We start from the raw sequence: 26610 nt of genomic DNA on the forward strand, positions 1-26610 counted from the left end.
TTTTTCATGTTCCTTTTTTATCTTACCCTTTCCCTTTTTAAAAAACTAGTATCTCCCTTCGTTATAACCCATCATCTTGTTTCAGCTTGATGCTATTTTATCTACCTGAATATTGACTTCCTTCAAACTTTTGTAAAGTTTTCTTATCTCTTCAAATTATTTTCCTTTGATTCCTTTTCATCTTTTCTGCACTTTCATGTGTGCTATCATGTATAATTATTTTGGGGATATTACTAGCTAGAAAGACCATAAAATAAAGAAATAAGAAATAAAGCTTGTTGTCCTGCTACAAACACATACTTTTGGGGTGTCCACTGAGTCAACAGCAGAGTGTATTTGCCAAAGCAAAGTATCTCCTAACTTGTTAGGAAGATGATGCTGATGAGTACGAAAATTACTGCAACTAACATTATTAATACAGTACTCATATGTGCTTGGCACTACACTTACAGCTCTGTGTACTTTATATCATTTAATCTTCACGAAATTCCTCTGAGGTTGGTACCATTATCATTCACATTATGTAGGTGAGTCAAGCTGAGGTGTAGTCCTACCACAATTAATAAATTCATACAGGAACTAAGGAACAGAGCAAGGAATGAAACCCAGGAATTACTGATTCTAGAATCCCAGACATTAGTCTCTACTAGCTGGGTTGCCCAGGTTTCTTTAGTTGAACTCTTACAAATCTACCCTTAAGATTTAGTATTAAAGTATTATTTGGTAATATTATTATAGTTACATATAATTAGTTACATAGTAATATATAAGTATTACAGGTTAATAGCAACTGTAAGTTGCTTTTATATTTATAACAAAACCTGTGAAATATGACATGGTACTAACAATTCCTTTTGGTTATTTTCTACCTTATATTTTGTAGCTATATATGTTTAACAAGGCAAAAGTATGGGTATTCCAATGTAATGCACTGACTTTAATTTAATATCTACATTATTCACCTAGATTTATATAGACTACTTGTTAGCTAATGCACAGATATAAATATGACACTGTTTTGGCCAAAGTACAGTATATTTTAAAAAATCTTTATATGAAACAAACTGCTGTTTCCTATCATTTTCTAGAAAAAAAATACTAAAAATTTATCGTTAAGGAGGAATAAGTCTCTCAGTAGAGAAAGGCCGTATGAATAGATAACACTGTAAATATGAATTTAGCCCAATAATTAGCTATTGTTAAATTTAGTACTAAAAAAGTGTAATATTGTCTCAATGTTTCAGAAACAAGGAGGCTTCTGTCTCCAAACAGGATTCTCAGAAACACTGCATAATTTCCATTACCCAATAAACATACTTTCCCCCAATTACATATTTTTCCACTTACCGTCTAAAGTAGTAAAATCTACAAAATACAGGTGAGTGAGTTGGTTCTTCTTCTTTTTTACTCCGAATAAGCCTACATTCTCGGCACTTCTGCAAGTTAGGCCCTATCTCACAGCAGGAGTCATCTTGTAAAAATGATTCCCCAGTTTGCTTCAGCTTCTTGACTTTGCGCCAATCTTTTAATACTGAACGAGGGATGCCAGCTATAAAACCAGTAGGAAAGAATTAGCAAGATTATACCTTTTGAGAACAGTATACCCTTGAGATAACATTCAAGTCAATTCTAAAATTGTGACAATATAGTAAGATCGTAGAAAAGCAGCAAGAGATAATAGTTCTAGGTACTCATTATTAACTGAAGTCACAGCAGCACTTCACTTACTATCTATCCTACTAACCAAACGAACTCTTCCGCCAGTACAATGAAAATGCAGAGTTGAGTATGTATCTTTACATATAAAATATTCCTATTTGTATGATAGCAAACATGAGAATCACTCATTTTCTAAGTAAAGCTACATATATAGCCGTTTTATATAAAAACGTTGGCATATGTACGAAGAAGCTCTTTCAAGATCCAGAGAAAGAACCTAAAGACTCAAAGTTAATACTTTTAGAAACAACAGGCTGGTTTCAGCATACTGAAATTTTCAAATACTACTTACTCTGATTCTCGAAGGTAAGTGTGGCTCATCAAATCAAGAAAGTGGTCATTTTGTAACATCAAAGTTATGGAGAAGAACTAAGTTATTTCTCCCAATATCTCTCCTCTTTTTATAGTATCCTACCTTTGGTGTCAATATATTGATTGACAGAAGCAGTATTTTTTTAGAAAAAATGAAAAAACCAATTATTAACCTGGATTATCTTTTTTCAAGACAGAAAGACAAAAAGGGCCCCAGAACTCTAAAGAAAAACAAAACTTTGCCAGAAAGATAATTACATTTATATTATGTTATCATATTATAGTGTATATTGTTGCTACATCACTTTTATTAACTTGAACTTAATTGTTGTAGTAACACTAGCTGAAGTAACCAGTCATCTATAGAGCAGGAAGAACTCAAAACATTATACAAAAACTGAAGCTTGCCTATTAAATTAATAAAAATCTATTAATTAGAAGCAATCTATGTTGGGACAAGCAATATTTGTTGACTCTTATGTGTTAATACTGCCCATGTTAATGCATCTAACATCAGACATGAGGATTACATAATTCGCTGTTTCTACTATGTTAAAGAATAAATTTTATTTCCTACCCTTGTGTTTTCTAATTATGCCTATTTCATGGATCAAAGGCAGTATAATTATTCTGAGATGATATATTTCTGCAGAAACTTGTAGCAGAAATCTTGTCCTCAGTTCCCACTACCACTTACCTGTTGACAGTATATGTGATAGTATATGCAGTACAATCACAGCAAGATCAAGTACCCTAAGATAGAATTGTTGTGTTTAAACTCCAGGGTGGGCCATTCAAAATCAGCTTGTTATTAAGCACTTCCACGATTGCTGCCTGGTTCTTTACAAGCTCTTCCCTCTTGTCTTTAACTTAGGGCAAGGAGCCACGTCACTTAATCCACTAGGGAAACATGGATGTGTGCACACACACACACACACCAGAATAAAATGTTTCCAGAAGGCCTGTGTAAAGGTTTGTTACTCCCCCACTATATATGACAGATTTCTCCTACAGACTGTAGAAAATATCCAGAGCTTTTAACAAATCAGAATGAACAACAATACTGCTGATAAATTTTTATTTGGCACACTTGTTTCCAATCACTGATTTACTTTTTAAATTTATTATGCAAGAATAAACCAAATGCAATCTACTTCTGTTCTGACTAGAAAATAACTATTAACCAAAATGCTTTTATATTCCAAATAATGGAATAGTTCAAAAAGTATGGAAAACCATACCACTGCAAACAATTCAAATAGTATTACGATTAAGACACAGACATTAAGAAATTTTTAATGAACAAATTACAAAGATACGAAGGTTCAGGTTATGCAAACAGTTTTAGATACAATTTTTGCTTCTAACTCCTAACAAGACTGCATCTAACTCCTTTTATAACTTTTACTAGAAATGTTTGTACAATAATTAAAACTTCATCTTTCAATTCTATATTAATTTACTGGTAATACCCAACTTAATGGATATTTCTGCTTTCTTTATATCCTAGGAACCCTTTCAACCGTAGTTCTCAATTTACTAGCAAATGCTCAAATAGCTGCTCCAGCAACAGAAAACTAGGGAGGAAAAGAATTAGGGACAAATACATGTTAATCTTTAATTTCTGATATGCTAGCACCTTAAAAAATTTTTGGGACATAGAAATTAACTGATTATAGTTAAGCCACTGGTTTTGTGCATCGCAGGACTTATAGATGTATTTAAATTTCATGGGCAATTTCAGTTCATAAAATAATGTAAAAATTAGTCATAAAAAAGCAGCGAACTTGAGAAACACTGTATGTGTATTTGTATATGTATTTACATGCATATAATAGCATATGTCTTCATAGTACAACATCAAAGTGCAGACTTTACTCACTCATTAAAAAAATCCTTTTGTCATCCTAAGGACATTTTTTCATTGCTTTGTGTGTTGTGTGTGTGGAGAGAGAGAGAGAGAGAGAGAGAGAGAGAGAGAGAGAGAGAGAGAGAGAGAGAGAGAGAGAGAGAAAATGAGATTGTTTGCCTCTCATAGGCTCCCTGACTGGGAATCAAACCTGCAACCTGTCGGTGTACAGGATGTTCCAACCAACTGAGCCACACCAGCCAGAGCTTTACTAACTGTTTTTGACTATGACTGACGACAACCCCAGTGAACATTAGAAAGACAAAGGTTGTATTTAATCCATGAAGTATATTATCTACTCAGGTTGAGAAATTAGGTTTTTAAATTCCCAATTTAGAGAATTTTCTAGATGGCACGGAATAACAGCAAGTCAACTCTGCCCATAATGAAAAGATGGCATTTAATAGTCGCTTATTATTTTGGACTTGGGAATAAATGGGACTTAACATAGCCTCTCTGATGTTAGTACTCAGTAGGGGAGGTTTCGCTAAGCATAATTTGGCATGGGGGGAAATGCTGATTCCAGTCTTTGTCTTAGAATTCTTACATGGGAAACATGTACATTTAATTTCAAAATCAAAACAGAATATGCACTTCATTAAAAGTTAATTTTATAAATTTAATTTCATAAGTTTATTAAGAGTTAAAAACTAGAAGGCTGCTATCTTTGTTTTATTAAGTTTAACTCAAATATTTGAATACATAACACCAAAGTAAATGTTAACGTGGAGAAAGACAATCAATTATTGACCATATCAAGTCCCTCTAGATTTCATTGGGGGAAAATGAGTAGAACACAGGAGAAAGAAAAAGCAACACTATACAATCCAATACTCAAAATAAATGGCAGGTCCTTCTATCTATATTAGCACCTCAGTCCCTCAGCCTCTCTGTCTCTAGTTGAGCCTGTAGTCCTTTGTTCTTTCCCTTTCTGACTGTTGTCTTCCATGATTCCATCCTCCTGTTTTTCTCTCCTTCACTTGGCCTCTGATTTCCACACGGGTATGTGGGAAAACCTCATTCAGTAAAAAGGCCCAAATAAGAGCCTTCAAGCATCCAAATGCTCGTGAAAAGAATTTTTTGAATGTCCACATTGTCAGAGACATTTCATATATTGTATGTGGATAAATACAGACATAGTGAAACTATTAGGTGCTTTCTGCATTGTGCAACATACCTAAAAAGAAACAAACCGACTAAAAAACATTACTTCTCGAGTAAAAGCATATAGAAACGCTTTATAGTGACTATTACTGGCAAGTGTCTCATTTTGCCACAAATGAAATCTATCGTTACTCAAAGTTTTGAAACTTTTACCTATTATGAATGTTTGTTTTGAATATAGAAATGAGCACAGAAGACCATAACCACCCTCATCCCTGTTTTTATTTAACTTTTACCCGTCGTTAAGGACTGCTTGAATGATTGGCATTATTATTCCAAGTACAGCATGTTTTACCTGAGATGAAAAAGAAAGAAATTTACTTACCACTGTTACTGTTGCTCTGCAACTTCAGTTTACTTTTTTCTTTGGCGCTCCTGCTGAGGACCCCATTGGGTTTTAGGTCTTCCTCCGCGTCACCTTTTCTCTTCTGCAAATCGTTTTGCTTCTTTTTGTAAGTTGGCTTAGGTTGCCTTTTAGTCCTTTGCTCCGACTTGCTTTCACTTTCATCTGAGTCTCCACTCTCAGAACCAGACTCGTAAGTTCTTTTGGCTTTTCTCCTATTGACTTTATCATCTTTTACATATTTATCAACTATGATCTTACTTTCTATGCTATTTTGTATATCATTTGATGTAGAGGCTATTAAATTAACAGAACATGGTTTAATAATTTCTGAAACAGAATTCCCTGAATTCTCCACTTTATTAGTATTTTTATCTTCTTCTGAATGTCTAGTAAGCCAGGCTTTTTTTAGTTTAGTATGGTAGTTTGGTTGACTTGTCTGGGACGCTTGCCCATTTCCTACAGAGTTTGCTTTGTTTATTGTACTACAGACTACAGTGCCATCCAAGAGAAGGGAGGCTGAAGATGACTGATTTTTCACAGCATTAGCATTAGGCTCGGTGTCACTAACATTATTACTTTTATACTGAGCTGCAGCCAATGCTGCCTTGTGCTTTTTTAAATGAATAAAATCAGTTGTGCCCGAGAACCCAGAGCTGGGCTGAACAGCACTTACTGTCTTACTACTGGCTGGTGTAACTGGAGCTGTGGTGCTGACCCTGCATTCTTGTGTTTGAGTAACTGAATGACTGACACTTTTTGAAGAGGTACATTCTAAGGATTTAGAGGGCAAAACTGTATTTGACAAAGAATAAATTACTTCAGAACCACCCCAGCTGGAAGTACTGCTGGTAGAGGAAGCAGATGTGAACACATCCAATTTGGTGTTACACACTGTACTTACAGCAGACACAACTGAACTGGGAGCATCGCCCTGCGAGGCCGCCTGAAAGTTTTTTGCAGATTTTATGTGAGTACTGTCTGAATTCACACTTGGCAGAATTATTCTTCCAATCTCTCCAGCTTCTGCTGGTTTGAGGCAATCTGTTTGATTTGCCTCAGTTGAAGATCTTTCACCAACTCGATCTTTGGACACTAACTGCATTATTGGCACACTGTCAAGTTTTGTACTAGACGGTGGACGGACAATGACAGATGCCATAGCAGCCTGTGACTTTCCAGTGCTTTTCTCTACATGCCATTCAGCTTTCTCTTTGCCGAGGTTATTATTAGATTTCCACATTTCTGTCAAACTCTGTTCAGAACTCTTAAAATTTGCCTGAGATTCTTTTGGCTCAGGAATTAGAGTTGGAGGTTTTTGTGACTCTTGAACTTTCCCACCAGCATTTACAGGCATCACTGGAGTTAAAGTTGGAGGGGAAAGGCTACTATAGCTGCTTTCCTTTCTTTCCAGGCTGTGATGAATTGGTGGATGAAACACTGGTGCTCTATGTAAAGCAGGCATACTCCGGAGTGTATTTGTAGAAGAAACAGTCAAATGGGTAGGACTCCTACAATCATTTCTGAAGGTTGTTACTGAGTGAGAAGCAATTTGATGGGGAAGATGTTCTGGTGTTTTGCCTACTAAACCTTCACTTTCCAGGTGATGTTTAATCAAAGGTGGAGGTTTTGAAAGAGATGATATAAATGAATTCAGAGTTTGAGGATTAGCAGCTGCTACAAGGGTATTATTCTGTTTTTCAGTGTAAATATTTGAAACCTCTTTAGATGGGTATGACCTTGGCGGTTCATTGACCACGCTGTTAGACAATGTAGTGAAATAGTTACTTTGGGGCAAACTCTGAGGCACTGAGTGCTTCATTTTATACAGATCTGATAATGAGCATTCCAAATCTTTGTCTTGTTTGATGAGATGGCTTTTAGGGCTAGAAGATGACAGTGCTACTCTGGAATAATTATCTCTCTCACCCTCAAGCCCCTTGATTTTAGTTGTAAATGGAGCAACATCAATGCTTTCTTGAAGAATTCGACGGTGCTCCTCCTTATATTTGTTTAATCTCTCTCCGGTCTCCTGGGGTGGTCTCTGTAATGGATTCATCAGAGGATCCACAAAATGCCTGTGTAAGTGACCATCTTTTCCGGTCTGTGACCTATTTAGTTCCAGGTCATTTTTTGCTGATGTGGGTGCAACAGAACGTAATGGTTCAATAAAAGCTTTCCTCTCCAATTCTCTGCAAAGAAAATATACAAAGGTGTGGTGTCAGTTAGGTACTAGTTTTACTGAAGTGATCACATCATAAATATAAATGTCTAAACACTGGGTAGTACAACCTGAAACTAGTATGATATCAACTATAACCAAAAAATATTTTTTTTAAGAGAAAGGGGAAGGGAGGGATAAAGAGAGGGAGAAAAACATTGATATGAGAGAGAAAATGCATCGGTTGCCTCCTGTACAGACCCTGACTAGGTACCAAACCAGTGACCCTTTGCTTTGCAGGACAGTGCTCAAACAACTGGACCACACCAGCCATGGCAATAAAAAATTACTTTAAAAATACACAAAGATTTCTGTAACCATTTTCTCTTGTAGGATCCAAAGATTGCTAGCTTCTGTGCAATATCATTCCGCTATTGAAGTAAAACACAACATTGTATGTACTCTAATATTACCTAGTAAATTCAAAGGTATGGGTTGGCCAAAAAGTTCATTTGTTTCCACCATAAGATGGCTCTAGTAGTGCTTACCTGCCGGGGACTTCATCAGAAAGAATTTTGTTAGAATGTACTGTGACAATTGTCATATCAGGAAGCATTTAAAGAAGAAACTTAGGAACACTGGTGAATTTTTGTGCAGCCATTTTATTATTGAAAGTGGAACAAAATACGTAACATTTGGCATATTATGCTTTGTTATTTTTAAAAATCACATTTTCTGATTGTTATTACAATTGTCTTGATTTTCCCCTTTGCCCCCTTCCACCCAGCACATCACAGTCCTCAGGCAATCCCCCACCATTGTTCATGTCTATGGGTCATAAAAATAAGATCTGTGGCTGCTCCATTTCCTTCATATCCCCGTGGCTATTCTTTAACTCCCTATTTGTACTTCTTAATCTGCTCACCTCCTCACCCATTCCCCCACTCACTCCTCCCCTCTGACAACCATCAAAACACTCTCTGTATCCATGATTCTGTCTCTGTTCTTGTTTGCTTTTTGTTTTTTGGATTCAGTTGTTGATAGATATGTATTTTTGCCATTTTATTGCTCATAGTTTTGATCTTGCTTTTCTTTAAATCAGCCCCTTTAACATCTCATACAATAATGGTTGAGTAATGATGAACTTACTCCCCTGTGGTAACTAACTGCTTTTCTCTTGCTGCTTTTAAGGTTCTCTGTTATCTTTTAACTTTGGCATTTTAATTATGATGTGTCTTGCATTGGGCCTCTTTGGGATTCTCTGTGCTTCCTGGACTTGCATTTCTATTTCCTTCATCAAATTAGGGAAGTCTTCTTTCATAATTTTTTCAAATAAATTTCCAATTTTTTGCTTTCTCTTTTCCTACTGGTACCCCTATGATGTAAACATTGGGCCTCTTGAAATTGTCACAGAAGTTGCAATTAAATCACAAAAATTATCCTCATTTTTTGGATTCTTTTTTTCTTCTTGTTCTGATTATTTGTTTTTGCTTCCTTATGTTCCAAATCAACCACTGATTTGATTCTCAGCTTCATCCATTCTATTGTTTACTCCCTATAAACTGTGCATTTCTGACTGAATCTTTTTTTATGCTGTTGTCATCCTCATTAAGTTCCTTGAGCACCCTTATAAGCAGTGTTTTCTACTCTGCACCTGATAGATTATCTCCATTTTGTTTAGCGCCTTTTCTGGAGTTTTGATCTGTTCTTTCTTATGGGCCATGTTTCTTTGTCTTCTTTGGCAGTTTCCCTGTGCTTGTTTCTATGTACCAGGTAAAGCTGCTCTGACTCCATGTCTTGGTAGTGTGGCCTAATGTAAATGCTCTAATGTAAATGTCCAGTGGCACAGCCTCCCCTATCACACAAGCTGGGTACTTGAGGTATGTCCTTCATGCGGGCTGAGTCCACTCTCCTGTTACATTTCAGTCTTGGTTGCTTTTGGCAGATCAATGCAAAAGATTTACCCAGGCCAGTCAGCTGCGAGGATTGGCTGTACTCACCTCCACCCTCCATAGAGGATCAGCTGTGCAGGTACAGGGTAGTGGTGCTCTGAAGTTGTGTGTATTGTCCACTGGATGCACTGGCACTGAGGTTTCCTGGGTGGTTCTGTTAAGGACAGTGCCCACTTGCTTTTGCATGGGGCAACGCTACCTGAGCTATAAAGCCATCGGAGATGGCTGCTACATGTGCTGGGCTTGGAGATTCCAAGCCGAAGCCAAGGTATGAATCTAGGCTGGCTGCTGCTAGTGTCAGGCCTGGGGCTCACTGAAGTCAGCTATTGCTTGTTTGAGAGGATTTACAAAGTTGTGCAGCATGAGACAAGATGAGTATTTCACAGGGAAAAGCAGGTTGGGTGGGTCCAAAGTTGGGTGGGGTGGAGTCTCAGATGTGGTCCCAGCCTTCCAGCTCTGTGAGAAGAGGGTTCAGAAAAGGGACAATGGCCTCTGCTTGCCTTGATGTCAAACATCTCAGTTTCTCACTGTGTGCCACTGGTAATTTTCAAGCTGCTACCCAGGTGCTGGAGCTCAGAGGGAATGAGTCTGAATAGGTGAGTCCATGTGTGGGGTCTTTAAGATCTGCTTGGGCTATAGAAGTTTCTTCCACTGACTAAACCTCCACTGGTTTTTGTAGCCAGACGTTGTGGGGATTTATCTTCCTGGCTCGGGAACCCTGGGCTGGGACTCACACTCCCAAGATAACCCTCCTGAATTTTTACCCACCACATGTGGGTGAGACCAGCCTGTTCCCCATCTGTGCCCCTCCTACTAATTTGGATGGATGTGGTTTCATTTATTACGTAGCTCTCAGACTTCCATTCGATTCTATTTCTGGTAATTCGGAGTGATGGTTGTTCTATATTTTAGGTGTTATTCTGATGTGGTTGTGTGAAGAAACGAGCCATCTGTCTACGCCACCATCTTGATGGAAGTGCTTTATTATTTCAGGAAAAGTAAAAATGCAACCGAAATGCAAAAAAGTATTTATGTGATGTATGGAGAAGGTCTTCTCACTAATCTAAAGTATAAAAAAATGGTTTGTGAAGTTTCGTGCTAAAGACTTCTCACTGGACAATGCTCCATGGTCAGGTAGCCCAATTGAAGTTGATGGTGATCAAATCAACACATTAACTGACAACAATCAATGTTATACCACGGGGGATAGCTGACATACTCAAAACACCCAAATCAATGAAGTTAGGGTGAAAATGAAAAATGTGTCTTTCTTTTACAAAAAACCATACAGACGTTTTGTCCAACCCAATATATAGAAACAGAAAGAATAGGACTTGTTCTAAGACACTTGTTAACTTAAAATTACCTACTTAGAAACTGTATTAATAGTAACTATAAAAGAGCACTGGCTGGTGTGGCTCAATGGATTGAGGGCTGGCCTACAAACTGAGAAGTTGCCGGTATGATTCCCGGTCATGGCATATGCCTGGGTTGCCGGCCAGGTCTTCAGATGGGGACATAAGTGAGAGGCAACTATTTCGATCTTGCATAATGATATTTCTCTCTTTCTCTGTCTCCTTCTCTTCCCCTCTCTCTAAAAGTAAATAAATAAAACTTAAAAAAAGAAAGAAAGATTAACTATAAAAGAAAAGGCATTTGTTAATATTAAGCACTGGTGAACTTACTCTTTATGGTGATCTACTAAACTTTTTGTCAATGGTGGACTGGAATGCGTTGTAATTTTAAGAGGCCGATGAGGCTCTGCACTAGCAGGTCTGACAGGAATGTGGCTGAGTAATCCAATACCGTCTGCTGAGGTCACAGGGGTGGGCTGATGTAACCATGAGCTGGGAGAATTCTATTAAAAAAAAAAAAATCCGATTTCAGTTACTAGAAAAAGCTAAAAACAGTACGACAGGACTTAAAGAACAGTAAGTATATTTATGAAGCATGTGACTTTTTCTAAAGGCATCTTATGAGAAATATGCAGACAATAAGTAACCAACATAATTATATGGGTATGTCAAAAGTAATCAGCATTAAAATAGTAATTTCTAGAAATTTATTATTTATTTTATTGAATGCAGATTTTGAAATCATTGCCTTTAACATATTAAAGAATGTAGCAAGGGTGCCCAAACTTCCAGCATCTCCGGGCCACACTGGGAGAAGAAGAAGAGTTGTCTTGGGCCACACATTAAATACACAAACACTAACAAAAACTGATGAGCAATAAAAGGTTTTAAGTAAATTTACGATTTTATGTTGGGCCACATTCATAGCCATCCTGGGCAGCATGCAGCCTATAGGCTGGACACTCCTGAGTTGTTGTAACTTCTACAATTGTCTAAACTGTATCTAAAATTCTATTACCGACAAAACAATTTATGTGGGTAATTAAAAAAAACTCAGAATTTGTTACTCCTAAGATAAATTTCACTACATACAGAAATTATAATCAAGTTCATTTGTAAATTCTGTTATGAAAAAGAACAAACATTTTCAATGTAACAATATACTTAGAATTGGCAGAAAAATTACATTTCAAGATCCAATGGTATTTCATTTCACTATAAGCTATAAACACTGTTGGGTCATTAAACTTGGCGGAATGCAGATATAATGAAATTATTTTTTTATATGTCACTATGCTGCCTTTCTCATACTGAGTATCTGTTGACATTGAACTGTAAATTGACAGTTAACATTGAAGGACATGCCTATGAATTGTTTTTATGCTATGACACACTGACATTCTCCCAGAACGTGTTTTGTTGAGTACAGACACTGGGAAAATATAATCCTTAGATTTTGATAGAGGAAATAAATTTTACATCTCTAAATGATAATGCAAAAGCAATATGATATCACGCCAAAGACACAGTGCTGTCAAATTACTTAGATTAAAACAATACATTATAAACCATAAACCTCATGAGAAAAAATATACGCATGTATGTATTATACATGCACATAAATATTCAAATGTTTACAAGGCCTCACTTCTCCAAGATTCAGAAGTTTTAAGTTGTATCAATTATGGGAATGATAAATTTTTACTATAAAGTAACATTAAAAATGATTACCTAATTGATTTTTTACTTTTATTTACAACACTAGGCTTAAGTGTTCACTTTTGTTCACAATGTTTTTACATAATAAATGAAAATTTGATATGTTAGCTTTAAAAAGTGTGACCAGTTAAACATTTTATGCTGTTATAAACACAGAAGCTAATTCTAGTACACATACTGAGAGAGGCTACTAACCAAACCATTTCTGACTGCTACTTTGATCAGTTTTCCAGGGTTTGGAGGTTATGGAATGAAACTCAAGAATATTTGTCAACTCTTGGTTCCCATGTGTTCCTCTAGTCTGTCTAATTACCAGCTGCAGCTACATTCACGACGCGAGGGTGAAGGGTCAGAGTAAAAATGTGGATGTACTTGGCACTCGGGTCATCAGGACTGCTTTCAATTCTGGCTAAGACTGTCTTGATGTGATTGGTGACTCTTCATTAACTGGAAGTATGTAACATACACATTCTGGAAAGATTCGCCCTACTGCAAGATAAATGGCCCATTTAGCTTAGTTGGCTGGGTGTCATCCCATAAACAAAAGTTGCGGGTTTGATTCTAGTTCATGGCACATGCCTGGGTTGAGGGTTTCTGCAGTCCCTGGTTGGGGCATGTGCAGGAGGCAACTGATCGATGTTTCTCTCCCTTTCTTTCTTCCTCCCTTCTCCTCTCTTTAAAATTAATAAGCATGTTCTTGGGCAAGTATAAAAGAAAAAAAAGAATGGGATTGGGGAACTTATGATTAACATAAGCACATTTCTTCTAGAATTGAGTTTGTCCCAAAATCAAATGTAGGGATGCTGAAGAATAAATCGTGTAGGTCCCTGATGACTTCATTAAAGAGGCCAAAGCTTCTATGAAACTAGAGCTAAAGGAGCTGATGTTTGTAATGGGAATAAACAAGTAATATCCTTCAAAACTGGTAAGACTCTATTTTGAAATCTTGATGCCCCTTACCACACCAAGGTCAACTATCACAACTTGGGAATTAAGAGAGGACTCACAACCATGGTCTATGCCATCATTGCTACCCAAAATGTAACAGCTCCTCTAACAAACCTTTGGCACAAGGAACACCATACTCGCCCCTACTAGTACTAACATGGCTCTATGAAAGCAGTATTATTCTTAAAGTAAAGAAGGTTGCTAGCATTGTCTTCCAAGTTACCACCCCAATATATCTCTTGTGGATCTCTCCCAACTTTTGAAAGGTGTCAAAAAATACCCATGTTCATCACATCATTATTCACAATAAGCAAGGTACAGAAGCAACCCAAGTCCATGGACAAGTGAACATATATAGAAAATGTGGTATAAACATCAAATGGAATATTAATACAACTTAAAAAAAGGAAATCCTGTTACATGCTACAAATATGGCTGTACTATCTTCAAAATTACGCAACGGGGAGAAAGCCATAAAAGAATAAAAACTGCGTAATTCCACTCAAATGGAGTATCTAAAGCAGTCAGATATCATAGAAACAGAGAGCAGAAACGTAGTTGCTAAGGACTCGGGGACGGGGAAGAAAAACTAGTATTTAATGGGTACAGAAGTTCTAGAAGTCTGTTGCAAATAATGTGACTGAACAGTACTGCATACTTAAAAAGAGGATGGTAAATTAATGTTACATGGTTTTCATCATAAAATAAAAAAGGAAGAAAGAAATGAAAGAAAGAAAGTTAAAAAAAACCTCTGAGGCATTGCTGAAGAGAATCCTGGGTTGCCTCAAGGACTAAATTGTCTCCTAAAGTTTAACAGGGACCTGCACCCCCCTATTTTTTATACTGAGGCTGGTAGTGACCTCAACAATTTCTTAGTATGAAAATGAATTTGGCTAGAGAAACCACATAGTCCATGAAGGAATCAGATCATCATACCATTACTTACAGTAATATTCTATTAGGGAGAAAAATCTAAGCCCCACCTTTACTGCCAAATATTGGGACCCTCTAACCCTGGCTCTCTTAAGAGGACAAGGGGATTAGATTCATAGCTTGTAATATACTACCAATATGATGTATCTAGCTGGGGATATAATAATTTGTCTTTTAAGAATAATTTGCTAACATATACCAAAAGCCTTACAATTTTATATCATTTAAAAAATATTTATTCATTGATGTTAGAGAGGAAGGGGGAAGGGCAGTTGGGAGAGAGAAACATTGATTTGTTGTTCCATGTATTTATACATTCATTGGCTAATTGTTGTACATGACCTGACCAAGGACTGAAGCCACAACAACCCTGGCGTATTGGGCAACACTCCGACCAACTGAGCTAGCTGGCCAGGGCCTATTAATTTTTAATTCAGAAACTTCACTTCTAGGAATTTAGGTAAGCAAAAACAATTAAGGAGCACAATTAATTTAGAGTTCAGATTCCATGGCTCCAAAGTTAGTATTAACTGGAAAGTTTCATTATATTTAGAATATAACTGAAAAATTTTAATGCATTTTACAAAGCACTTGAACATATGCAGATTAACACATATATTGATATATGGTTAACTACATTACTTACCCTCCTTAATGATGATTCAGCATTAACTGCATTTTCTGGGTGAACCCACTTAGAAGAAGGTAGACCAAGTCCTGAGTACGCATGTGTTCCATTTGGATATTGCCAAATAATTGGATAAAGCCCAAGCTGACTATATGAAGCAGAAGGATGGGCTTGTCCAAGAAGGTGAGGTGACTGATGCTGTAACAACTGTTGCTGTTGCTGGTGTGCTAGTGCTAAGTGGCTCAAGCTGCTGGCATGAGCAGTTTCTAGTCGTGGGTGGCCACCAAGTAAGGAGGCAGCAGGCACTCCAGGTAACACAGTAGGAAGTAAATGAGGGTGATGAACCGAATGGTGTGGACCACTAGTCAGAGGGTGAGTGTTAATGGCAGGCAATGGAGTTTGACTGGATGATCCAGCCAGTAGGTGAGGTGCAGGAGTTAAGGCAGGGTGATGGGTACCTGGATTTAAACAGGTTCGATGGGATGAAGAATGAAGAGGGAAAGGATGTTGGTTTAAGAAAGGTGAAATGTGATTAGCTCCTGTTTCTGACCCAATAAGTGCAGGATCTCTGTAAACTGTGAAATGCTCGTTTTTATCGATGATAAGAGGACTCTTTGTAGTATCCAACGTACTGCCTCGAGAAGGAACTGGATGAAAACTGCATCTTGATAACTCATGTTCTATCTTATTTGCCAGTCTTCTTTCACCAGCAGCATGGCTGTTAACGTAAGTGGCCTTAGACTTTAGAGAATCAGGAGAATGGGTAGTTTTAGATTTGACAACTTCAGGTAGGGGACTAGATTTTGTCTTGTGAGCATCTACTGCAGCATTAAGTTTAGATTTTATAATCTCTGGGGGTGGACTTCGCTTCCGTAGCTTATCTTCCATCACAGAAACTGCACTTAGAGAAGATGCGTAAGAGACATACTGATTTTTCTCTTTTTCCATAATCAGATGATCATTTCCTGAAGGAGCATTCTTAACATTTGATTGGGTTAAATCTACTTTAACTAGATCACTGACCCAACTCTGGTCAGAATCTTGTTTTGCTGTTTCCAAGTATTTTGCATTTGCAATTGAATGCTTTGAATCACTAACATTAGAATCCATTTTCTGAAGTGTCTGAAGGCCAAAGGTATTTGAGTTTTCCTGAGCCACCTTTTCAGAGTTAGTGTCATTTGTAATATCAACAACACATTTTGGTGTGGGTGGTCTGGATGTACACTGCTCCTTCGGTAATAATTCCACAGTTTGTGTTTTTTCTTTATTTTCCTGAAGAAGTAAATCATTAGGATTATGACCAGAAAGTGTGGCCTGTTCTGATGACTGAATAATAATTTTTTCTTGAAGCTGAGAGTCAACAAACTTCTGCTTCTCTGTTTCTTCATGTTTTTTATCTTCTTGTATTTGATCCCAGGGAGGCTGGCTATCTATTAGTGTCTCCTCTCCTGCCTTCTCATTATTTTGGGATTTTTCTTCTTCTCCATTTATCTTTGAAGTATTTTTATTTTTCGATTCATTCTCTGGTTTCTCCTCTAAGGAACTATTTATTATTCTCTTATTTGAATTTTCTGAGTCACTGTTCTCAGAAAAGTCTGAAACATTGTCGGTTCGTAGTCTTTTCATATTTAGTTTCTTTTCATCCTCCTCAGGTTTCCTTCTTTTGTTCATCAGCTGTTTGTTTTTACTTTTAGGATTTTCTGCAAGATTAAAAAAAAGTTTTATTTTTCATATCAATATCAAATAAGTATATTTTAAATGTACTTTTGGTTTTTTAAATTCTCATTCCCTTAAAAAAGAGCAGGGGGGAATCCTACCTCCTCGTCCTATATAATCATATTTTTCCTCCTTCATCTTCTCTTCATCTGGTATGCTGCTATCTGAGCCCTTCCTCCTATTTGAACGGATATTTCTTTGTTGCTGTTGCTGGTGTGTGTTCTGTTTTGGTACAGCAGCTTGGGAGTTCATTGTTGGTCTGGGACTATTTGCCTGGGCACGTGTATAATGACCCTAAAAAAGAATCAGTTTACAATGATTTGGTTACTACCTGATCCTAAGTAATCTAAGGGAAAAACTTCTTTACAGTAATCCAGAACTAACAACATACATACGTGAATAGCGTTGTTATTTTGACTGGCACGAGACCTTCGCCGTGATGTAATGCCAATATTTTCACCTTTTAACAAAGAGTGAACAACATCATCCAGAAAGGTCATTTGAACCATAGAAGGATCGACATTCTGTGGTTCTAATACCTAATCCATGATGCAAAACAAGAATAAAAATTAAATCCAATCAGTTAACCGATGTGATCTTAGGTACACATTCATTACTGAGTAGAAATGTCTAAAAATCAGTCTGGGCTCCTTAATTTATAAGATACTGCCATACTTATAAGAAGTCAGTTTCAACAATCGTAGACAAAATTATATTTTTAACTTTCTTCTGAGATTTAATGCTGTAACTGCTAATCAAAAATTAAAAAGCAAATGTATTTATTGCAAGTACACCTTGAAAAACAAGGATGAAAATTAATGAGTATAATGCTAAGTCAAAAAGGTATTTTAAAAAAAGGAAATAATTTTCAAAAAGCAGGTATAAAACTAAAAGGGTAAAGCTTAAGGACAAAAATTGTTTAAATAAATAACACTAATAATAATTTGTAAAAGACAGATTAAAGAAAGAACTATTTTAAAAACTAAAAGCAATTTTGTTCCTCACTGAGATGTGAAAGTTTATCACCATTTTAGGAAAAAAATACCATTAAATAATAGCTATTATTTTGACTAAATTTTAATGAAAGCATTCAAATTGTTTATAAATGGGCACTCATTTATTCACATGCCCTCTACAACCCACAGAGGTAGGATGGTGTAAATACCTATTTTTTTCAGGAAAATAAACTATAGCTTTAAAATACTTGAACACTTTCAGACTGTTACTTAAAAATTCCACTTGAAATCTGTATCCTTATTAGTCACCATAAAAGTTAACGGAGCATACCAACTCTGAAATTTAGAAATTTAGTGTGAAAAGGACTACAGTGTATGTTAAAGTTTTCATTAGTGAAAACATTTCAGAAATATTTTATTCCTGGAGAAACAAGAAAGCTGACTTTATGAAAAAATTTAGCTGACCTAAAGATAAAATAACAAAACACCAATCAACTAATAGTATGATGTCTCTATTTCAGAAATTTTATCAGTATTGAAATAAATTTGGTATCATTATCTCCCTATGACCTAAAGAGACCTCTCTGTAACATCTATATATTTAAACCTATTAGGATTATATGACTAAAATAACGAAAATTATTTAGTGTCAATCTGTTGATTCATTTTTGGGGGACATGGAATATTTGAGTTGTAAATATTTCTTTCAAAAGATATTAGCCGTACTATTTACCTGATCATTCATAACGATCATGGTGCGACTGAAGAGATCATGATGAGTAATTATGCCGGTAAACCACTGGGTGGCGGAGTCTTGTCTATATACTCTCACTCTGTATCCACTTAAGGAATAAGGACCTAAAGAGGAAAAAAAAAAAAGAACCCACAAGAAATAAGGATATCTTAAATGGAGACATTTTCTTTTAAAAACTACCTTTTAGGAGAAACATGAGTTATGTTACAGATGAATGATATACTTGAATATCAGTTTTCAAGAAAAAAGTATTATAAGACAAGTGAATATATGTTAATGATAACTAAACACTACAAGATACAAATACTTACTAATTCAATGGGAACAAAGTAACTAAGTCAGAGAGAATGTCCCCGAGATCAGGAAAGAAAGTGGTATGGTTACAAAGGTATTTAGCAAGGTTGGGGTCCATAACTAAATGGCTAAAATGGAAAGGTAATTTGGAACTTGATGCCTCATCTGCCAAAACTTTACCATAAGAAACTACAGATTTTGACACCAAAATGCTTTGTAAAAAAAAAATATGGCATACATTTGGATTAAACTCACTTCTTAAAAAGGTATTGACATATAGGTGTGCCATATCTTTACAAAAATATGCCTAGACAAGTCACTCCACAGACGAATATGTAAGGCATGTCAAGTAGGTTTACTGTGGTATGTGAAAGATTTTATTCTTGTATTATTATTTATTAATTATTGTATTATTTTCCATATGAACAACTGTTAGCTTACCTTTGCACCACCATGTATAATGGAGATACAATTTTTTCTAATTCATAGGTACTAAAATGATATCAAGTAATTGAGATGTTAGCAAGAACTGGCGAGTAAAGGGACATGTGTGCTAGTGCACCTTAATGGGAGTGTGTTATACAGTAACAATTTACAAAGTACTTTCAAAATCTGCAAGTGCTCATTTAACCTTCAAATCTTAGGTATTGTTTTTCCCTTTTACAAAAATTAAGAAGCTGAGGTTGATAGGTTAAATAAATTAAGTGAAATGACTATGACTGGATTTATTTTTTTTGATTTTTAGATCAATGTTGTCTTCTGCAGTGATATTTAACACACCAATTAATGGTTTACTATTTATTAACCAGTTTTAAAATTATGTCAATATCAGCCTAAAATATAAATCAACAGATCTGCAGAAAGTATTCTATATGACCTGTAAATTAAATACACTCATATCCATAATCAAATATATAAACTTTAGTCTTTGCTGTGAAAGAATAAGACTCCAATTTTTCTTCTGAATGTGATATGGAAAAAACTTATAGAATAACTCTAAATAATGATCACATTTCAATTCCCAACCAAACAATTAGACTTAGCCTCACATAATTCTGCATAAAATGGGCAGGAACTATACTGCCTTAGTATTTTCACCTCTTAAGAATATAAGGAAACAAGTTGTTAAAAAATATTAGCCTGGTTTCTCCATTAAATAAATTGGAAGGAAAAGGAAAAAAAGGTAAGACAGGGCATAACAACCAATCAATCTGCAGATATTTTTGAATGCCCCAATTTATTAATAAATCACTCAATCCCATTAAAAATCATTGAAGACAGTTATGAGACAAATGGAAATTCTGAGCACCCAGTATTTGATATTAAAAAACTAGTAATGGAGGGGAAAGTTTAGAAAATGGACAAAAAAAGGCTATTAATTTTTTTAGTATAATGGCATGATGACTTTAAATAGATAGAATGCGGCAATGTCAGGAATTTCATAAAAGTAAATGGGAGTATGGATGTAGCAGGATCCGCCATGGTTACACAGTTGCTAGAGCTTGGAGATAGACACACAGAAGCTCACTGAAATATGTTTCAAATTCTCCATATTGAAAGTTTAAAAGGTATTTAGCCTAAGAATTTAATAAGCAGATAATGTGCTGCCATACCCATACAAAGCAATTTTAGGGTTATCTCCATTCATGCTTAAATGACATGGAAATTGAGGGTTCAGATAATTACGGAAATTTATCAACAAAATCCCCTTTTATAAACACTCAACATAATATCAATACTTCACACATGGTCCTAATTTCAATTCAATTTCACAAAAAGTTTGATTACATTTACATACTGATTTTACTGACAGAAAAAGACATCACTAAGAATTATAAAATCTCATTTGTTTGAAACTCATATATTGTAGACAAACTTGTAACTTACTAAAAAAAAGCAAAAACTAAGACTAGTATTGTGATAATCACAGAGGAAGGCAAACTGAAATAGGCCACTTTTATCAGATACCAACAGCACTCTTCAAAGGAAATCATTTGTGGCTTTAGGCAACCCACTACTGCAAACAATGCTTCCTTTTCCAGGAAGGACACACCTAAAGCAATCTGTAAATATGGAAATTTTTCCTATCAACAAAACATCTGTGTGACTATACTTTCATGCCAGGCAGTTAGCTCAAATTAGCTAATAAACTGGTGAAGTTATCAACTTTCTATTATTATAATTTTGATTTTGCTATTATTTTCCCAGAACTGTATGTAACTCAAAATATTAGACTGGGCTTTCAATTTATATTGCACATAATTGAAACAACCTAAACCAAACAAGAGAAAATGCCCAGTTAAAAACAAAAAACACAAAATAAAACCTCAAAATAGTTACCTTGCATAAAAATCTCCTGAACCTTTTGTTCCTTTACCCAAATTTTCACTTCCTCCTGAAGTTGTGGGTTGTCCCTGAGAACTGGGTTTAGGCTGTCTATGTCGTCCTAGAATTAGATTGAAAAAAATGTCCATGTTACGCTATTATAACATTAATGGTACTGATGTTCCCTCCTATATGTTCTAAGAATTGAAGGAAATTCCTTGATGTAAATGTATGCAGAAACACAAATTCGTAAGTTGTAGTTCATTAGTAATTATATAATAGAACACAAAAATTAATCCATGCTAAAATTTGCTCCTTGACAACGTCCTGAAGGCAAAAGCTAAAATCTACTCATGTGTTAACTTCCAGTATGGTCTTACACAAGTCACTTTTGAAAAGGGTTTCACAGTTCTAAACAATATACAAATGAAACAGCATCAGGTCATCTAAGGTTGGCAGCAAAAGAATCAAGCTGAATATTTTAGTGACAATATAAATATACATAGATGAATTACCTTCTTCCCATAATGCCTAACATGTTAGTTTTAAATGACAAAAAGTCATTCTCCACTATCTTGATTTAAATGTCATTAGTTCTGTCCTACCCAAACTCATCTGACAGTAACTTCACTGTTAAAGTTTTATTTCTCAAGCCAGTGTCAAAGCATCCAGGCAATTAAAATTACGTTATTGATGGTATTATCCTTGTAACAGGGTGGATCTAGACACAGAAACAACCGGTTCTCTCGATGGAGATGTGAATCACACAGTCACATGGTTTCCCACAATCTGTTGGTCTCCCGCTGGACTCTCTGACATTCTGTTCTCTCTCTCAGAGCACCTCTGCTGCTCCTGCATTTGAGATCAGCGGCAGGAGCCCTAGAGTAGAGCTGGGAAGAACAACAAAGCAGCACTGTCAATTGGCGGCCCTTTAAAAAATGGACTGGTAGGTCATGGAAACCAGTGAATAGAATGAGCTAAATGAAGGGAATTATATCTCTCTAATAAAAATAATCTGGCAATCTGGAAAAGCCGAAGTGGCCGAATACTAGGAAGAAGAACTTTTAAGCAAGCAGGGTCAGCCATTTGTCCCTCTTCTGCTCTAAAGTTTATCTAAGTAAAGCTTTCTTTCTCACATCCATCCCTGCTTTTAGGGACAACTCTGAATTTTGGAATAATATTGTGGTAGATACTCTAATCAATTTCTTTCGTACCTGGTGAGCACTAACAGGTGAAGTAAAGTCCTTTAAAGCTATCAACTATGTATGTTTCGTGAAAGAGATACAGAAGTGGTACTTTATAACAGACAAAAATAACTAGAGTGAAAAGTGTCACACAAAAAAGGCAGAGAAAAGTTGTCATTTTGAAAAAAAAAAATGCCCATGACATGTCTTCCTTTTTGCAAAAAAACTTTCTGGGAATCTCTTTTCTGCACTACATCCCATTAATAATATATTGTACACTTGGCTAACATCATCATTTTCAGATTGGAAAATGACATGGAAATTTCAGACTAGGACCCCTTGATGCACACCAGGTGACACCAGTCTACGACAGACCAAACATAGGAAACTTTCAACTTCCCAAAGAAAACCATTACCATGTCCAGACAGCTATGACAGCTACCAAGTTCTTTTAAAATCTTTCTTACTTTAAGTGCCACATACAAATCCAAGTTTAAGCCTTGGAGTCAAACACAGGATTCCTAACCTAACAGTCCTTCAAACATTTGAATTCTGGTTTTATGTATCTGTAAACTCAAGTCTTTTCTAGTCTAAATACCTACCTGTTCTGTGTACTGAAATTTTACATTTTAAAACTACTGAAATATAGTTTATTTGCTGAACATTTATATTTTATTTATTCAACAGGTTAAAATAATTGGCTGTATTTCCAAGATCATTAAGACAACATACTAATATCTTCTCAACAATGATCAACATTCATTTTTTAGTAGAAAAAGCATACCATTAAAAATGATAATTTGACCCTATTCACTGAAATGACCTTTATGTAAGTTCAAATTTCTGTGTATAAATTTCCTCATCTATACCTGCAGAGTAACTAATACCTGCCTCTTTCCATATTAATATGCTTTTATAAGATTTTTAAAAATACCAACAATGAACTTTTGGTCAAGATGGCAGCACAGGTAAACACAGCTTGCCTCCTCACACAACCACATCAAAATTACAACTAAATTATAGAACAACTACCACTCAGAACTGTGAGATATCAAGTTAAATGGAAGTCTGACAATTACAAAATTAAAGAAACCACATTCATCCACACTGGTAGGAAGGGCAGAGACACAGAATGGTCCCACATAAAACTTGTGGTGGATAAAAATTCTGGAGGGGTTATTTTGGGAGCAAGGTGTTCGAGCCCTACATCAAGCTCCCAGCCCAGGTTTCCAGTGCCAGGAAGGTAAGTACCTATAACTTCTGGCTGCAAAAACCAGCAGGGATTGAGTCAGTGAAAGAAAATTCTGGAGTCCCCTTAAAGAGTTCCCCTTAAAAAGCTCACACATGGACTTACTCATATTCTCTCCCTCTGAGCTTCGGAACTAGGGTAACAGCTTGAAAGATAGCAGAGGCATACAGGGAAGAACTTAAGTGTCTGGCATCAAGCCAAGAGCTGGGGGACACCTTTCTCCCAGAAAGGAGGGGAGAAGCCACTGTCGCTTTTCTAAGTCCCCCCTGCCCACCGTGCCACAGAGCTGTATCTGAGACTCCATCAACCTGACCAACATGGTGTGCCCTGCTCTGAAGATCCCCTGAGGCTCCATCCCACCAAACTTACAGCTGTTAGCAGTGGCTTTTTCATATGATTGGCTGGTCTTGGCTCAAGCTTCTCAACTTCAAAAACCCTATCAAACAAGCAACAGCAGGCTACAGTGAGCCCCCAGGCCCCATACCTCTTGCTGAGTGCTCCAAGGCCTGCAAATAGCAGCAAGCAGCCTAGATTCACTGTTTGGCTTTGCCTGGGAATCTCCAAGCATAGCATTAAGTAGTAGCCATCTCATATTGCTTCCTAACTCCAGCACGGTAGCCCTGGGCAAAATGCAGGTGGACACTGACCTTGGCTTGTACCACTCAGGAAACCCAAGAACCTACCCACCTGGAAGACAACTACAGACCATGTTGGAACACTATCACCCCGCCCCTGCACAACTGATCCTCCATAGATAGCGGAGGTTCGTGGTCAGTGGTCACAGCCAACCCTTGCAGCTGACTGGAATGGGTGAATCCTCTTATTGATCTGCCAACAGCAACCAAACCTCAAATACAAGGGGAGGGTGTACTCAGCCCACAGGAAGGGTACACGTTGAGTACCCAGCTTTAGTTATAGAGTGGTTGTGCCACAGGACTCTTCAGGACACCTACTACATTAGGGAGCCACAGCAGCTCTACCTAATACATAGAATAAACACAAGGAGGCTGCCAAAATGAGGAAAGAAACATGGCCTATATGAAAGAACAGATCAAAACTCCAGAAAAAGAACTTCATGAAATGGAGATCGGCAATCTGTCAGAGGCAGAGTTCAAAACACTGGTTATAAGGATGCTCAGGGAGCTTTGCGAGGACCTTAATGACATTAAAAGATCCAGTCAGAAACAAAGGACACACTAACTGAAATAAGAACACCTTACAGGGAAACGAGTAGAGTGGATGAAGCTGAGAATCAAATCAATGATTTGGAACATAAGGAAACAAAAACAACAAGAATAAAAAAGAATCCATAAAAACCTGAGGGTAATGTAAGCAGCCTCTGGGACAATTTCAAGCATTCCAACACTTGCATCACAGGGGTGCCAGATATTGGAAATTTGAAAAATAATGAAAGAACACATCCTTAATTTGGAAGGAAATAGACATGCAAGTCCAAGAACACAGAGACTCCCAAAGATGTATGCAAAGAGGTCCACTCCAAGACACATCATAATTAAAATGCCAAAAGCTAAAGATAAAAAGAGAATCCTAAAAGCAGCAAGAGAAAAGCATTTTAGTTACCTACAGGGAATTTCCTATAAGACTGTCACCTGATGTTTCAAAAGAAACTTTGCAGGCTAGAAGGGACTGGAAAATAATATTCAAAGTCATGAAAAGCAGGGACCTACAACCAAGTTTGCTCCACCCAGCAAAGCTATAATTTAGAATTGATGGGAAGATAAAGAGCTTCCCAGATAAGGAAAGACTAAATTAGTGCATTATCACCCAGCCATTACTACATGAAATGTTAAGGGGACTTACCTAAGAAAAAGAAGATCAAAACTATGAACAATAAAATGGCAAAAATACATTATCTACCAACAATTGAATCTAAAAAACAAACTAGCAAACAAGAACAGAAACAGAATCATGGATAAGGAAAGCATTCTGATGGTTGCTAGATGTAAGGGGAGTGTGGGGGAATGGGTGAAGAGGTGAGGGGATTAAGAAGTACAAATAAGTAGTCACAGAAGAGCCATGGGGATGTACAGTACAGTGTACGAAATGGAGTAGCTAAAAAACGCTGATGCAGGACCCATGGACGTGAACAATGCTGTGGGGATTGCCTGAGGGAGTGGGGGGTGTTGTATGGCGGGAGCAAAAAGGGAAAGATTTGAGACAACTGTAATAGTATAATCAATGAAATTAAATTAAAAAATTACCAAGACCAATTTTCTTAAAACATCCAATTCTAATTTATCCATGGTATTAGGTAACATTAATTACTAAATTAAAAGCTATGACAATCATCGCAACACAGTCTGGTTATGATAGTCATTTTGTTACTAAACTCTTCTGTGTATAGTGCTGCAAAAATTACAGGTATTTCTGTTTATTGTACTAATCATTCCTATTGTCAACCTTTTAAAGAGGCTCACAAAAATATAAATTATTAGTTTTTGTAAGAGTTGCTCACAGGTAGGCAAAGTTTCTCCCCTCTAGTTTTTTAAAATTTTTATTTTTTAAAACACTAAAGAAAAAAAAGGTTTTATTTATTTATTTTTAAAGAGAGGGGAAGGGAGGGAGAAAGAGAAGGAGAGGAACATTAATGTGTAGTTGCCTGCCGTGCACCCCCTAGTGGGAACCTGGCCAGCAACCCAGACATGTGCCCTGACTAGCAATCGAACCAGTGACCCTTTGGTTCATAGGCCAGCACTCAATCCACTGAGCCACACCAGCCAGGGCTCTCCCCTCTATTTACTGACTTGAACAATTTTGTGAAAGTGCTAAAAATCAGATACAAGGTAGAGTAGACTCACAGAGATAAGAAATTAGGATCTATAATTAAAATTCTTATAAATATTCACTATCTTTCACAGAATGCAATTGATTAATAAAGAACTTCAGCTGTCTGGTATTTGAGATTAAAAGAATAATTGCACAATGTATCACTTTTCAGTAACTGTATAGTCACCTGCACAATTTTTAT

General features: G+C 36.5%; 1 protein-coding gene across 5 annotated transcripts in view; it reads right to left on the minus strand.

The window, feature by feature from the left end:
• The window catches only part of JMJD1C (jumonji domain containing 1C), a 249118-nt gene that overhangs the window by 29669 nt on the left and 192839 nt on the right, over positions 1-26610 (minus strand). For 2 of the 5 annotated variants that reach the window (XM_024561194.4, XM_045195976.2), the window contains 8 exons: positions 21204-21309; positions 18549-18673; positions 17255-17398; positions 16961-17153; positions 15162-16843; positions 11246-11418; positions 5430-7639; positions 1348-1549 (listed from right to left, as the gene is read on the minus strand). In XM_024561194.4, coding sequence (XP_024416962.2) covers positions 1348-1549; positions 5430-7639; positions 11246-11418; positions 15162-16843; positions 16961-17153; positions 17255-17398; positions 18549-18673; positions 21204-21309 — 4835 coding nt within the window. Of the gene's footprint in view, positions 1-1347; positions 1550-5429; positions 7640-11245; positions 11419-15161; positions 16844-16960; positions 17154-17250; positions 17399-18548; positions 18674-21203; positions 21310-21874; positions 22079-26610 lie in introns of all 5 variants that reach the window. The other 3 variants (XM_045195975.2, XM_045195974.3, XM_071221226.1) reach the window with 3 other exon arrangements.

The sequence above is a fragment of the Desmodus rotundus genome, chromosome 4, assembly GCF_022682495.2.
Source record: "Desmodus rotundus isolate HL8 chromosome 4, HLdesRot8A.1, whole genome shotgun sequence".
Taxonomy (NCBI): domain Eukaryota; kingdom Metazoa; phylum Chordata; class Mammalia; order Chiroptera; family Phyllostomidae; genus Desmodus; species Desmodus rotundus.